We start from the raw sequence: 14,597 nt of genomic DNA on the forward strand, positions 1-14,597 counted from the left end.
CAGAGTGCCCTGCGCCCGCCCCGGGAGGACCGCCCGTGGAGTTGGGCGCTGGGGAAGGGTAGAGCGGCACGCGCAGGATACGGGCTTCCGGTCTCACGTGGAAAGTCGTTTCTCAGGCCGGAAATGCGGGCCTTGATATTTAAAAACAGAGACACCGGACGAGGAGAGATGGCACTGAAGGGGCCCCTCTCGAGAGTGAACGTGTGCGTTTGTTAAGTAATAAATTAAAACGTGGCGTGCTTTTGCATTTACGTGCTTTCGCAAAGCTTACATAGGAAATGGGGGCGGGGAGCCATAGAGTTCCGAGGGGTAGAGCGCCGCAGCTCCGTTCCCTTAAGAAAACCCGAACGAGGCCCAATGGTGGCTGCGCATCTGTGGCCATAGATATAGAAAAGTAGAGCAGCTTCTGCTTTGGATTCCTTTTTGGGCCGCTTGGCGAGTCTCGCCTGCCGGCATGGGGTGGAAAATACGCCTTGCGGCGGACAGGCTTTATTTTTAAATATAGAAATGCAAATCAGCCAGGCAGGGAGGCGCTGCTGCATAGGGACCTTCCTCAAAGGAATATGTGTGTGGGTTGTTCATCTGCTGCTGTAATTCAGCATAGTACTGAAAATTTAGTTGTTATAGTTGTGCGTTTTCTTAATTGTTGTTGATGAGCAGAAATAAGCACTTAACAAACACATCGGTCGGTTTTCTTTCTTTCAAAAAGGGTATCGCAGAGCTGAAAAAGGATCGGAAAGGGGCAATCAAAATGAGGAAAGGGATGAAGCGACTCCACTAGGAGGAAAGGTTGCAGTGTCTGATGCCTTTTTAGTTTAGGGAAAAGGCGAGTAAGAGGCAACATGAAAATAGGTTTTTACCCCCCCCCCCTTTCTCTCAGCACACTAGAACTCGGGGGCCTCCAATGAAACTGAATGTTGAAAAACTCAGGACAGATACAAGAAAGTTATTCACACAGCACGTAAGTTAAGCTGTGGAACTCACTCCCACAGGATGCAGTAATGACCAGCACCAACCTACGGTATATGGCTTTAAAAGAGAATTAAACAAATTCGTGAAAGAGGAAAATATTATCAATAGCTACTAGCATGATAGCTATGCTGTGCCTCCACAGTTGGAGGCAGTAATGCATCCGAATACCACTTTCTGGAAGCCACAGGAGGGGAGAATGGCTCTTGTGATCATCTTCCGTTTGTGGGTTTCCCTGCAGATGGTTGGCCTCTGTGGGAACAGGTTGCTGGACTAGATCATAGAGTCAGAAGGGGCCCCAAGGGCCATTTTGTCCAACCCCCCACAATGCATGAAGGGCCATTGGCCTGACACAGCAGGGCTGTTGTGTTTTGTCCACTGCGGAATTTGGATGCTTTCTTTGGGGGTCTGCATAGAAGTGGGGCTGGGGTTACTTTAAAGCTGTGTTGTAGTTGTGGTGGCCTTAGGAAATTCTCCACACGCAGACTGCAATCCTATACATATTTACTTGGGAGTAAGCCCCATTGAAATCAGTGTGGTTTGCTTCTGTGTAATGTATAAGATTTCACTGTTTGCTGCTCTCCCTTTGAAAATTTGTGAGGTTAAATGCACATAGAATCGGCCTTCAGAGGAGCCTAGATTTGCTCATTTGTTGGTTCTTATTAAATACAAAAGAGCTGTTCAGCAGTGGACTTCTTGGAAGGGGATGGACGATCCTTCATTGGAGACATTTAAGAAGAGATTGAATGGCCATCATTCATGGATGCTTCAGTTGAGATTCCTGTGTTGCCGGATTTGGGGGGGGGGGTGGATTAGAAGACCCCCTTCCAACTCTGCAATTCTGTGATTTATAAATGTACAAATAAGTAATAGCTTTTCTTTACATTTCAGGTTACAAATACAGTGGTACCTCGGGTTACATATGCTTCAGGTTACATATGCTTCAGGTTACAGACTCTGCTAACCCAGAAATAGTACCTCGGGGTAAGAACTTTGCTTCAGGATGAGAACAGAAATCATGCTCCGGCGGCGCGGCAGCAGCAGGAGGCCCCATTAGCTAAAGTGGTGCTTCAGGTTAAGAAGAGTTTCAGGTTAAGAATGGACCTCCGGAAAGAATTAAGTACTTAACCTGAGGTACCACTGTACAGTCGTACCTTGGTTGACTGCCTTGCAACTCAAACATTTTGGCTCCAGAACGCTGCAAACTCGGAAGTGAGTGTTCCTGTTTGCAAATGTCCTTTGGAACCCGAACGTCCAACGCGGCTTCCGATTGGCTGCAGCAGCTACTTGCAGCCAATCGGAAGCCGTGCCTTGGTTTCTGAACGTTTTGGAAGTCGATTGGACTTCCAGAACAGATTCCGTTCGACTTCCGAGGTACCACTGTAGAGTCAAAAGGCTTGTAGTTTATAGTCCTGAACTGTGTGTGTGTGTGTGTGTGTGTGTGTGTGAGATGAAAAGAACCAGCAAAGATTCACCCTTACATCAGGGAACATCCAAACCTTTATATTTTAAATAAATAAATGGCATTTCCTTGTGAAGCACTCCAGGGGTTTCTTGCAATCACAAGATATAAACTTGGTAAGTGAATGAGACTGCAAATACCTCAAAACATTGATGCAACTAATTGGCATCAAATCTCCAGGGTTTCAGGCAGGGTTCTTTCCTGAACCAGGGACACTTCTGCCTGCAAAGCTTTACCACTGAGCAACAGCCCTTCAAATGAGTGGTGCTGGGGTAAGCCCTATCCAGCTGAAGCATACAGAGCCTCTAATTGCTCCTGGAGCAGCTGCTGGCTTAGGAGAGGATGATTCGTTGTCTGAGTCTGCTGTGACCTACTAAAGAAATAACAAGGTAACTATTAATTACCTCCTCACCAGTCTTTCTCTTCCCATAGAGTTGAAGTTCACAGAGGCTAAATGTGTTTGGACAGCTTCTTTATATAGCAGAGTAACTAATAAAATATGCAAGTATATTCAGGAATAGATGTCATTTCCCCCAAAGTGACATGTTTTGCAAGTTCTCTCCATTTCCCTTGCCCCTGTTTTTCAGTTTTTGCTCTGTTTCCTAAATGCATAGCCTAGATCATTGCATTTAATGTCATACAGTGGTACCTCTAGTTACCAACTTAATTCGTTCCGGAGGTCCGTTCTTAACCTGAAACTGTTCTTAACTAGAGAAATGCTTTCGCTAATGGGGCCTCTTGCTGCCGCTGTATCACCAGCACACGATTTTCGTTCTCATCCTGGGGCAGAGTTCTCAACTTGAGGTAACTCTTCCAGGTTAGCGGAGTTTGTAACCTGCGGTGTTTGTAACTCGAGGTACCCCTGTATTAGGACTTTGCCCCCTACTTGGTCTCACTGGAAAACAAGCTCATTTAATCCTACATCAGCCTTCTGAGACCTGATGCCCCTGTGAAGTTCTGGATGACATCTCTTTTGGGAATTGTAATTCAAAGCATCAGCAGGGCACCAGTTTGGTACTGTCTTACATACTTGCTGAAGCAAGTTGCTTAGTTGGAGACCAAGCCAAAAAATCTTTTCTTCTGCATGAAACTACTGAGCAGTTTTGTTTTGTTTTAATAGCTCAGAGTAAATTCAAGACAGGTGTGGATTGTTCAGGGCTGGTAATCTGTTTATGAACGCAGCAATGGCTACAACTCTAGCCTTGTCAATAATGGCTTTGACACACCATGCTGAATTCACACACATGTAGAGCCTACACAGGAACATAGGAAAGTTGTCAGTACTATACAAAGTCAGAGTATCCGGCCACCTAGGTCAGTATTGCTGGCATAGACTTGAGATCTTTTGCATGCAAGGCAGATGGTCTCCCACTGAGCTATGGCCCTTCCATGCACAAGTGTAGGCTAAATAAGATCACCATATGGAGGCTGCATGCAAGGTTCCTTTGATCTGTCTTTGAAGCTTAGAGCTACTTATGCATATTTGAAAAGAGGAACAGCATGGTATAGCATGCACACTTTCCATGGGGCAGCTGGTTTAACTATTTTAATTGTATTTTTTATTTGTCTTTATTATTAAACACCATATTAGGTTAAGGTGTGCTTAACTACTATTTCCCCCCTTTTTGTAATGTACACAATATCTTTTGTTGTTGTTGTTCTGTTTTGTTTCCTACACGGGTATTGTCTCTTGTTCTTTCTTGTGTGTCTTATTTTACTCTGTGCACTTGAAATTTTGTACCTTTTTGTTTTTCAATAAAGAATAAAACTGAAATGCAAGCTCTGTACTAGGCGGGGGAATCTGTGGCCCTTTAGATGTTGCTGGACTCTCTCTTTTTCCCATAAATAATTTTTATTTGATTTTACAAGTATAAAATTATAAAGATAAGACAGCACATATCCACAATTACGAGATTCCAATGAATCTCTGGCCTTCCCACCATCCCCTCCATGGGTTCTATTATCAAATCTTTTCTACTGCATCCTCTTCAATACTCCCATTTTTGTATTAAAAAAAACCTTCATTATCTCCATAATACCCATTACATTACAAGTGTTATTGCAATCCTGCTAATGTTTTCATCTGTTTACAGTGATCTCCAAGATAAATTATAAACCGCCCCCCCCCCCATTCATTATTAAAGTTTTGGTCTTGGTTCCTGAGCTTTCCAGTCAATTTTGCCATTTCGGCATAGTCCAACAATTTAATTTGCCATTCTTCTCTGGTAAGATGTTGCTGGACTTTCACTCCCGTCAGCCCCAGTAAGGCCAGTGGTCAATTACTATGGGGGCTGTATTTCAGCAACATCCAAATGCTAGCATAGGAATACCCACCCCTGTTCTGTAGACAGGAGGGCATTCGCAGTACAAGTTAATGTGAGATTGAGATTGAGTTAAAGAGATACAGACACAGCCCATGTAACCTTTCTCATTATTGCAGGACAGGCTCTTCTTCCCAAATTATCTTCTTTTCCTCACCTCTCCCACCTCGTTTCACTCTAAATATCCAGGGGAAAGACACCTGCAATGCTTTCAACATTTCCAGATCATGTCTCCAGTTGATACTTGCCTCACAGCACTCATCTGCAAAGCATGAAGGCACACAATATATCATTGTTCAAAGAATAAACTTTATTCGCTTTCCCATTTCCCCTCCCAGTGTCCTTGTTGGAAAAGGGTGTGTGGCTTTGTGTAAAAAATAATTCCATTTAGCAGCAGCCACAGCAAAAGAGGGACCGTAAGACTGGTGAGTCCAGAAGCTAAAGGCTTCCATTAGGCAAAGAAGGAGAGAAATGGGGCCAGCTAAATGCACATGGGCAATGAGGGAGGGAGGGATAGGACAACACATCCACCAAGAAAGAGTTCTGTATGGCACTGTGACAAGATGAGACACTTTCGCATTTGCGCCTGGAGGGAGCTGCAGTTGGGGGTGCTGCCTGCAGCCCAGGCACCTACTGCATGTGGCATAGAAAAGGGGGGAGCCAGAGAACTGGACAGACCCCAGGACACCCAACGCAAAGATTTTTCCAAAATGGTTAAACTCGAAGCAAAGAAAGATTCTGGTCAACGCTTGCGAGCTATCCAGCTTTGACAGCAATAGCTATGCCAATAAAAGTAGTCAAAAGGGTTTTGGGTTGTTGTTGTTTTTAAAGGGACAGATTCAGCGTTGAACTTCTGCTTGCAGAAACCAGAACCCCCAATCGGACATTGATTCAGGAACACAAAAGTTGCTCTTTGTAAGGGATCCGGCCCCAAGAGCTGTCCTGTAGTGCAATTTTATTTCAGGGCATTGTCTTAACTCGGTAAACCCAGAGAGAGCTGATGGGAAGAGTCCCCTGAAGTCAACAATGGCTGGGCAGGGGACGTCTTTGAGGACTTGCTGAAACAGAACAAGCTGCCTTTCCATACAGCTCCACCCGGGAGTGCAACAACCACAACATGATGTGAAAAAAATAGCAGCTACCCTCCTGCGAATCTGAAGGGCATCGCTTTATTCTTGGTTCCTGTTGGTTGAAAGAGAATCCCTGAATGCCTGAGGTTGCTTAAACACTGGCCTCTGGGTTTTTGTATTCGCTGCTTCTCTCCTCTTCTGTGATGTTGGAGAAGCCCAGCTTAGAGAGGCCTTCCTCACTGGGACCATCGTTGTTGAGGTCTGTCGACAGACAGGGGTGCAGCAGATGGTCCCAGTACAAGCTGAGAGTCGACTGGTCCTGGTTTTCCATCTCCCGCTGTTCATACATCTCTCGTGCACTAATCACTGGTGTCTGGACTTCGAAGGTCTTCTCAAAGCGGGTGTAATCTACACGGAAGGCGCCTTTCTCCAACGTCATGCAGGGCTCAAAGCGGTGGCCCCACAGGATCTCGTCCTCTACATAGGAGGTCCGGGCTTGACACGTCATTCCTGGGGGGAAAGGAATGTCAGTGGGTGGTAGGAAATGTGGAAGACACCATACAGTCCAATAATAATAATAATAATATTGGTTGTGCAGCTAACAACCAATAATAAAAACAAGTTGATTAAAATACAATTTAAAAGATTAAGATACAACATTAAAACATTAGGATGCAGCCTCTTCACAACTCTATTGGGTTCAATGGGACTTACTCCTGGGGAAGCATGTATAGCATCACAGATTAAGTTATACATCTAAGTTATGTTGTTTGCAGGGAAATAAATGGAGGGCAAAGAGTGGAAATTGAAACATTGGCATTGTCTGAATTTGGCAACCCCCATATTTTTGTGTAGGGATTGCCATATGGATCAAGACTTGTTTTACTTTAAGGGGGGGTGCAAGAGGGAGAGTGTGGGGTTCAAGTAGAAAAAGGAGGGGAACAAAGGCCCCCAGAAACCTGAAATTGGCTTTGTGACTTAGAGTGTTGCATGAAATGAGGACTTTGGGGTTGTTTCTGTAAGACACATGTGCCCAACTACAGTCATACCTTGGTTCTCAAACTTAATCCATTCCGGAAGTCCGTTTGACTCCCAAAACTGTTCGAAAACCAAGGCGCGGCTTCCGATTCGCTGCAGGAGCTTCCTGCACTCAAGCGGAAGCCGCGTTGGATGTTCGGCTTTCAAAAAACGTTCGAAAACAGGAACACTTCTGGGTTTTCTGTGTTCCGGAGCCGATTTGTTCATCAACTAAGCTGTTCGAGAACCAAGGTATGACTGTGTCTTGAACTTCCCACATTTAGGAACGTGGGATACAGCTCTTTTATTTCATCAGGCCATTGGTCTATCCAGCTCAGTACTGTCCCCTGTGACTGACAAGGGCCTCTGTAATTTCAAACAAGTCTCCCAGCCCTATCAAAGATTTTGGAGATTGAACATGAGACCTCCCTCTCTCTCCTGTACAACCATGAACTCTACCCACCAAAGTTAACAAGCTGCCTCGTGTTGACAGGACAACTTATCCCAGGAAATAAGGAGCTGAGACAAGACACCTGACCTTGCCAGGCATTGATGATACTGTTCCATCTATCGCTCTCAGGGTGATCAAGTGCTGTGCTGCAGCGAGCAAAACCCACCAGGAACTGACCTCAGGCATTTCTACATTTCTCTCTTTGAAGTTTGTGTTACAGGCAGTGCTTTTCTTCTAGAAAAAAAGGTGCCAGTATTGTGTACCCTTGAGTAACGCCCCCTCTTTGGGGGGGGGGGGAGGAGTACTGCTTACAACTACAACTTTTAAAATGTTTTTTTTAATGAATATTTATTAGCATTTTTAAAAACAAGACAAAAACAAAAATAGACAAAAAATAACAAAAATACAAAAATCCAAAACTTACAAACAATTAAAAACGCATAAAATTTCAATTACTTATTTTCATTTAACTTGTTTCTCAGACCTCCTCACACCTCCCCTTCTTGTATTCCAATTTAAATTTTTAACTCAGCAAGTCCTTATTGCTTATTTCTCAACTTTAACTTAATAATTTATTTTAGCATGTTGTTATTTCACTTTTCCTCTTTTCTTCCATATTCTCAATTTATTTTTGCAAACCTTATTTTCATTACAACTTTTAAAATGATGGTGCCCATTTTGTTTCACTCTGTGCTACTTTTACTTTTTATTGTATTGTTTTTACTCTGTTATGCCCATCTGGATGTGTTCAATGTGCATCTTGGTGTTTTTTTATGATGCACACTGACTGTAATAAATATTGGATTGGATTTCACTCTTCCATAGGAAGTGGCCTTATACCAGGTCAAACTCTGCTCATTTTGCCCATTCTGGTTTTTTGTGGTGGTCCGGGGTCTCGAGTGGTGGCAAAGGGGATTCTTTCCCATCACCTGACCCCTTTAACCAGAGATGCTGGGGACTGAATAATTTTTTATTCTGCAAGCAAAGAGAGTGAGGCCCAAACAACATCTTCCACTGTGCCTTCGGTCTACCTAGATCAGTATTTTCTGACTGGTACCTGTCCCCCAGGATTCCTAGGAGAGGATCCTTCCTATCTATTATCTGATCCTTTTCACTGGCCACATCAGAAATAGAAACTGAGGCTTTCTGCAGGCAAAGCGTCTGCTCTGCCGCTCAGCTATGATCACTTCACTCACTTCTACTTGTTTTGACCTCCAATTTGCTTTTTGAACAGAGGCTAAGTGGTTGTCATATCAGGTATCCAATTGCACAAACAAGCTGCTAGTCACCAGGAATATCGGCTTCATAGAATCAGAACTGGGAGGAATCTCATTCTGTGCTAGGGCAGTGGTATCTGTCATATTCCGTGTTTGTTCCAATCAACTCCACTACCGCATGGGCTTCTGCTAAAACCTACGTTGTTTGTCTCACTATCTGCTGTGACTAAGACCAATTTCGGTGCATTTCAATAGAAGGGGAATGCCAAAAAACAATTCAGAAAACAACAAATTTGTGTAACATTTGTAGATTTAAAAAAATCACAATAGTGAATACTGCTAATATTTACGTGCTTTCCCTTCCTCCAGTCAGTCAAATGTGCAAATAATGGCAATTTCTGCTCCCATTTCTGTTACTGATTGAATTATCTGACCTTATTCTGTGCATGTATTATAGGGGGAGAAGGGTAGGGGACCCACTTAAGGGGAAAACCAGTCCCACCTCGACTCTCCCCAATTTTAGCCTGTAACGTTCTACACACGGTAACCAGAATTCTTTGGGGGACGCAGCGTGCTTTAAATGCATGCTACGGAAACCAGTGTACAAAATTCACAAAACTGTGACAGTTCATGTTCTGACTTCAAGGGACAGTATTTATATGTGAACAGAATTTGAACACCCAAGCAAGGGATTTTGGGGCTCAGGTGCTGGCCTGAGAAAGCAGCCACATTTATTAGGCCATGCTGCCCAAGTTGGGCATTCTCTCCCCAGCAAGGAGACCTACCAGACTCCAAACTCTTAAATTCCACCAGGAAACAGGTGAAGACACTTCAGGCAGGCTTGAAGAGGGGATGATATGAAAAGAGCTTTTGCTGGAACATGGCCAGCTGTTTAATAAGCTCTTTTATGTGGATTCAAGTTGTTATTTTTAACCCCCATTAGATGCTTTCAGTTGTTCATGTTGGTGGTTTTTTGTTTTGTTTTTTAAGCAGGGAATTAAATAATACTTTTTAAAAAAAGGAATTGTCCAAGCTGCTGCTCCCTCTTCCAACAATTTTGCTGGTATGTGAGAAAGGACACTTCTAGGATTTTGCTATTTTGAGGTGGCATTCAGTCACAGACCAGCAAATTCAGGCTTTGCAATTAAAGTATCGTTTCACTCTATAGGACGCACTGGACCATAGGACGCACCTTGTTTTAGAGGGGGAGAACAAGAAAAAAAACTTCTCCCCCTCTCTGCTCAGCGCCCCTTTAGCAAAGCGACAGGAGAAACAGAGCCCCTTCCATTTCTCCTCCCGCTTCGCTGAAGGGGCACTGTGCAGCTCTCCCTCTCTGCTGAAGCCAGGAGAGTCTTGCTTTCCCAGCTTCAAGCAAAAGGAACCGAAGCCTTCAGAGCGCAGCACGAGTTCCCGCTGTGCTCCGGAGGCTTCAGGGTCCTTTCGCTGAAGCCAGGAGAGTCGGTGTGCACCGACCCCTCTCGCTCTCCAGGCTTCAGCGAAAGCAACGCAAAGCCTCCGGAGCACAGAGGGAGCGCTCCCTCTGCGCTTCGGAGGCTTCATGTTGCTATTGCTGAAGTCAAGGAGCCTGCATTCGGTCCATAGGACGCACACACATTTCCCCTTAATTTTTGGAGGTGAAAAAGTGTGTCCTATAGAGCGAAAAATAAAGTAGTTCTGGAGTTCTCGCACAACAAACTCACTTCCCCTGCCCCAGCAGACATTTTGTGATCTTTGGGGATCACACTTGTTGATGCAGTACTTTATAACCTTCCCACGAACAAATCAGAATGAATGTTCAGTAAGTGGTCAATGTCATCTAACCTCCCCACAAACTTTGTGCAAACTAATCATGTTGAGTGCTTAATAAGCAGGCCCTCTGGAAATGACAAGACAGAGAGGAATGACCACCAGATGGCATAGGACACAGCATCCTGCATTGCAAATAATTATGTTTTGATTTGATTTGTCTCTGTGATGTTTATTCTGTGTGCATTTAATTAGGGCTGCCATATATCCAGAATTTCCCGGATATGTCCATGATTCGGACACTGAAAATAGCTTCCAGAATTTTCAGAAATCAGACAAAATGTCCAGGAAAATCCTGGCATATTGCAGTTCATATTGGAAGTGTTGATTTTTTTGACCAGTGTCCTTAAAAATACAGTGGTACCTTGGTTCTCGGGTGGTTTGGCTCCCAAACAAATCAGCTCCCAAATGCTGCAAACCTGGAAGTAAGTGTTCCGGTTTGCGAATGTTTTTCGGAAGCCGAAAGTCTGATGCAGCTTCTGCTTGAGTTGAGGAAGCTCCTGCAGCCAATCAGAAGCCACGCCTTGGTTTTCAAATAGTTTCAGGAGTCGAACGGACCCCTGGAATGGATTAAGTTCGAGAACCAAGGTACCACTGTAGGTGCACAACGTTTGTGTCCAGATTTTCACTTTTTGAAATATGGCAACCCTAATTTAATAAACGTTCACATTTCTTTCACTTGAGAGTGCGGATTCCACTTTAAAAACAAATGAACAAAAAATCCTAATTGATATGCTCAGAGATGGCAGTGCTTATACATTTGCACACAGAAATTATTGGCTGAATTAAATATGCTAGTGTGTTGTGTTGCATAATGCTCCCTCCCTCCACCCGCAAATAAATGTTACTTTTGTTTAACAGCAATTCCTTTGTTCTTGAATTGCTTATAAACTACTCTGATTATGTCTCTCAGCTTGGTTACTTGAGCACAAAGTGATGGTGCTCACATTTAAATGTCTTCATGTTGTTGAACATGAGGAGGAAGCATACCCACATCAGCCTGTCCAAAGACTGATTTTCTTCTGAGTTGCTCCTCTGGAAACTCCAGCCATGTGACTTAAACTGGCTGGAGACTGAGGAGAGGCCCTTTTCAGTTGCGGTCCTCCATTTATGGAATTCTCTTCCTGGGAATGCTTGCCTGGCACCAGTACTGATTGCCTAGAGGTGTCAGGTTAAATATCTTTTTTTTAAAAAAAATAACTACCAGATTTTTTAACCTTTGATGAATTTTGACTGAGATGGTTTTGATTACAGTGGTACCTCGGGTTAAGAACTTAATTAATTCTGGAGGTTGGTTCTTAACCTGAAACCAAGGTACCGCTTTAGGTAATGGGGCCTCCCGCTGTCTCTGCGTGATTTCTGTTCTCATCTTGAAGCCAAGTTCTTAACCTGAGTTACTATTTTGGGGTTAGTGGAGTCTGTAACCTGAAGCGTCTGTTACCCAAGGTACCACTGTATTGTTTGTTATATTGTAAATGACCCAGATTTTTTTCCTAACTGAAAGATGACATATGAACCTACCCAGACCCTGAGATCATCGTATGAGGCCCTCCTTCACATGCCGCCTTCTTGAAAGGTTCGGAGGGTGGCAGCCCAAGAACGGGCTTTCTCTGCAGTGGAATGCTCTCCCCAGAGAAGTTCGCCTGGCGCCCTCATTATAGACCTTTGGGTGCCGGGGAAAAACGTTCCTTTTTAACCAGGCCTTTGGTTGATCCGATTTATATCCTATGCCCTTTTAAAATGGGGTTTTTTTTGGGGGGGGGGTATTGGCTTGCTAGGGACGCAGGTGGCGCTGTGGGTTAAAGCCTCAGCGCCTAGGGCTTGCCGATCGAAAGGTCGGCGGTTCGAATCCCTGCGGCGGGGTGCGCTCCCGCTGCTCAGTCCCAGCGCCTGCCAACCTAGCAGTTCGAAAGCACCTCCGGGTGCAAGTAGATAAATAGAGACCGCTTACCAGCGGGAAGGTAAACGACGTTTCCGTGTGCGGCTCTGGCTCGCCAGAGCAGCGATGTCACACTGGCCACGTAACCCGGAAGTGTCTCCGGACAGCGCTGGCCCCTGGCCTCTTAAGTGAGATGGGCGCACAACCCCAGAGTCTGTCAAGACTGGCCCGTACGGGCAGGGGTACCTTTACCTTTACCTTTATTGGCTTGCTATTTTTATTTTTACTAGGTATTTTGTGGTTTTAGATCTTGATTTTGTTCTGTGAACCGCCCTGAGACCCTCAGGTATAGGAGGTATATAAATTCAATAAGAAAAAAGAAAAAAGAAAGAAAAAAAGTATTTCTTCCAACTTGCTTGATTATCACCAGCCCATGCTGCCTGGGGATGATGGGACTTGGGACTCCAAAACATCTGAAGGGCATGAGGTTGCAGAAAGTTTGGGACAGACATTTGAAGCATGCTATGTACAGAACAGGAGAACGAGGCGAGTGTAAGTAGCAAGAAAGGTGTGCAGAGACACATATATTCTGGCTATTCTATAGATCCCAGCACCCTCTACTCTCCTGAGAAAAAAGAGGTGAGATGGTTTCTGGCCACGCCAATGAGTTAATGGTGGATGTTCTTTGTAGCCCTCCAGCAGCTGCGGAGAAGTTCAGGCAAGGGAAAGAGAGGAGATGAGGCAAAAACCGTGGGTAGGCAAACTAAGGACCGAGGGCCAGATCTGGCCCAATTGCCTTCTAAATCTGGCCCACGGACGGTCCAGGAATCAGTGTGTTTTTACATGAGAAAACTGTCAGAGAAACTAAACACACCAAATCAGTCCCTACCACAAAAGGTTTTTCTATCCTACCCCACCTCCCTACAAATACGCCAGACTCCACCGCCCTAAAGAATCAATGGCTGAAAATCTCCAAGGGTGCCCAAAATCCAAGAATCAGCCAGTGCCCTAAATATCCTTTTATGGAATGTGGCCGGTTGGTTTATCTCAATCTACAGATATTCCATTCTATAGCCAAAACTTTAACATCATCGCCCTTCAAGAGATATGGGCGGCGGAAACTCCAGTACATGAGTAGAATGTGTCCGTTGATTTAAAATGGATCTCTGGGTTATTTGTGGGGCATAAGAATTCATTCATATTTCCCCCCAAAAAAATATAGTCTGGCCCTCCACAAGGTCTGAGGGACAGTGGACCGGCCCAAAAAAATATAGTCTGGCCCTCCACAAGGTCTGAGGGACAGTGGACCGGCCCCCTGATGAAAACGTTTGCTGATCCCTGGCATAAACCCTCTCAATGCCCCCTCAGTGGGGAGTTCATTGCATCCCGCAGTGTCACGCAATCCTGTGTCTGCAAACTTGAAAGGCAGAATGGGAGCGATCTGGGAGTGTGCCCCTGACATCGACGAGCCATCATTACGGGCATGATTTGTGGAAGGTTCCTCCTCAATCTGGATAATTGGCGTTAATCAAGGTAAAGGTAAAGGTAAAGGTACCCCTGCCCGTACGGGCCAGTCTTGACAGACTCTGGGGTTGTGCGCCCATCTCACTTAAGAGGCCAGGGGCCAGTGCTGTCCAGAGACACTTCCGGGTCACGTGGCCAGCGTGACATCGCTGCTCTGGCCAGAGCCAGAGCCAGAGCCGCACACGGAAACGCCGTTTACCTTCCCGCTGGTAAGCGGTCCCTATTTATCTACTTGCACCCGGAGGTGCTTTTGAACTGCTAGGTTGGCAGGCGCTGGGACTGAGCAGCGGGAGCGCACCCCGCCGCAGGGATTCGAACTGCCGACCTTTCGATCGGCAAGCCCTAGGCGCTGAGGCTTTAACCCACAGCGCCACCTGCGTCCCCTGGCGTTAATCAAGAGGTGCTCTCAAAGCATCATATGCTAAAAAGCTGCAATCAATTAGCCACAGAAAGAACCGGGACTGCTTTTCTGAAGGTATTTGAATGTTTTCTTAAGCTTGAGAATCCTTACAACAGCCTGAAAGGAAGTTGGGGGGGGGGGGGAGAAGGAGTTTTGTGCTTTCTTATGGTTTTTTAATGGTCTTTCTTTTCCTTGTCCTCTGCTACAATGAAGAGACGTGTGTAGTTGCTAATTTGTTTGACACTTCAAAAAAGAGGGAGGGAGGCTTTTGATTTATGTTCTACAAGGAATTTAATAAGGTTTTGCTCTGCCCCCCCCCCCCCGACTGAAGTTGAAAGGACTTTAATTATGATACAGCTGGACAGGGTTGTTGCTGGAGAAATGCAGTAAGGGGAAAGAGAAAAACGACCCACAGCTGGATAAATGCTGAAATGAGGTTGAATCTTAGCAAAGACATTGCTGTGTACTGTGTGCTGAGAAA

General features: G+C 45.0%; 1 protein-coding gene and 1 long non-coding RNA gene across 5 annotated transcripts in view; one reads left to right on the top strand and one right to left on the bottom strand.

Annotated features, from left to right (window-relative positions):
- The first annotated feature begins 130 nt into the window (after positions 1–130).
- LOC307203788 lies at positions 131–3,725 on the top strand. The gene is made up of 2 exons (XR_013833347.1): positions 131–201; positions 661–3,725. It is a non-coding gene; the product is annotated as an uncharacterized lncRNA (long non-coding RNA).
- Positions 3,726–4,872: 1,147 nt separating this feature from the next.
- The window catches only part of LOC307203716 (G protein-activated inward rectifier potassium channel 4-like), a 35,282-nt gene continuing 25,557 nt past the window's right edge, over positions 4,873–14,597 (bottom strand). For all 4 annotated transcript variants that reach the window (XM_079954731.1, XM_079954729.1, XM_079954730.1 and 1 more), the window contains one exon: positions 4,873–6,332. In XM_079954731.1, coding sequence (XP_079810857.1) covers positions 5,974–6,332 — 359 coding nt within the window. In that variant the 3' untranslated portion in view covers positions 4,873–5,973. The remainder of the gene's footprint in view (positions 6,333–14,597) is intronic.

Source organism: Podarcis cretensis (genome assembly GCF_951804945.1).
Source record: "Podarcis cretensis genome assembly, chromosome: 15".
NCBI classification, from domain to species: domain Eukaryota; kingdom Metazoa; phylum Chordata; class Lepidosauria; order Squamata; family Lacertidae; genus Podarcis; species Podarcis cretensis.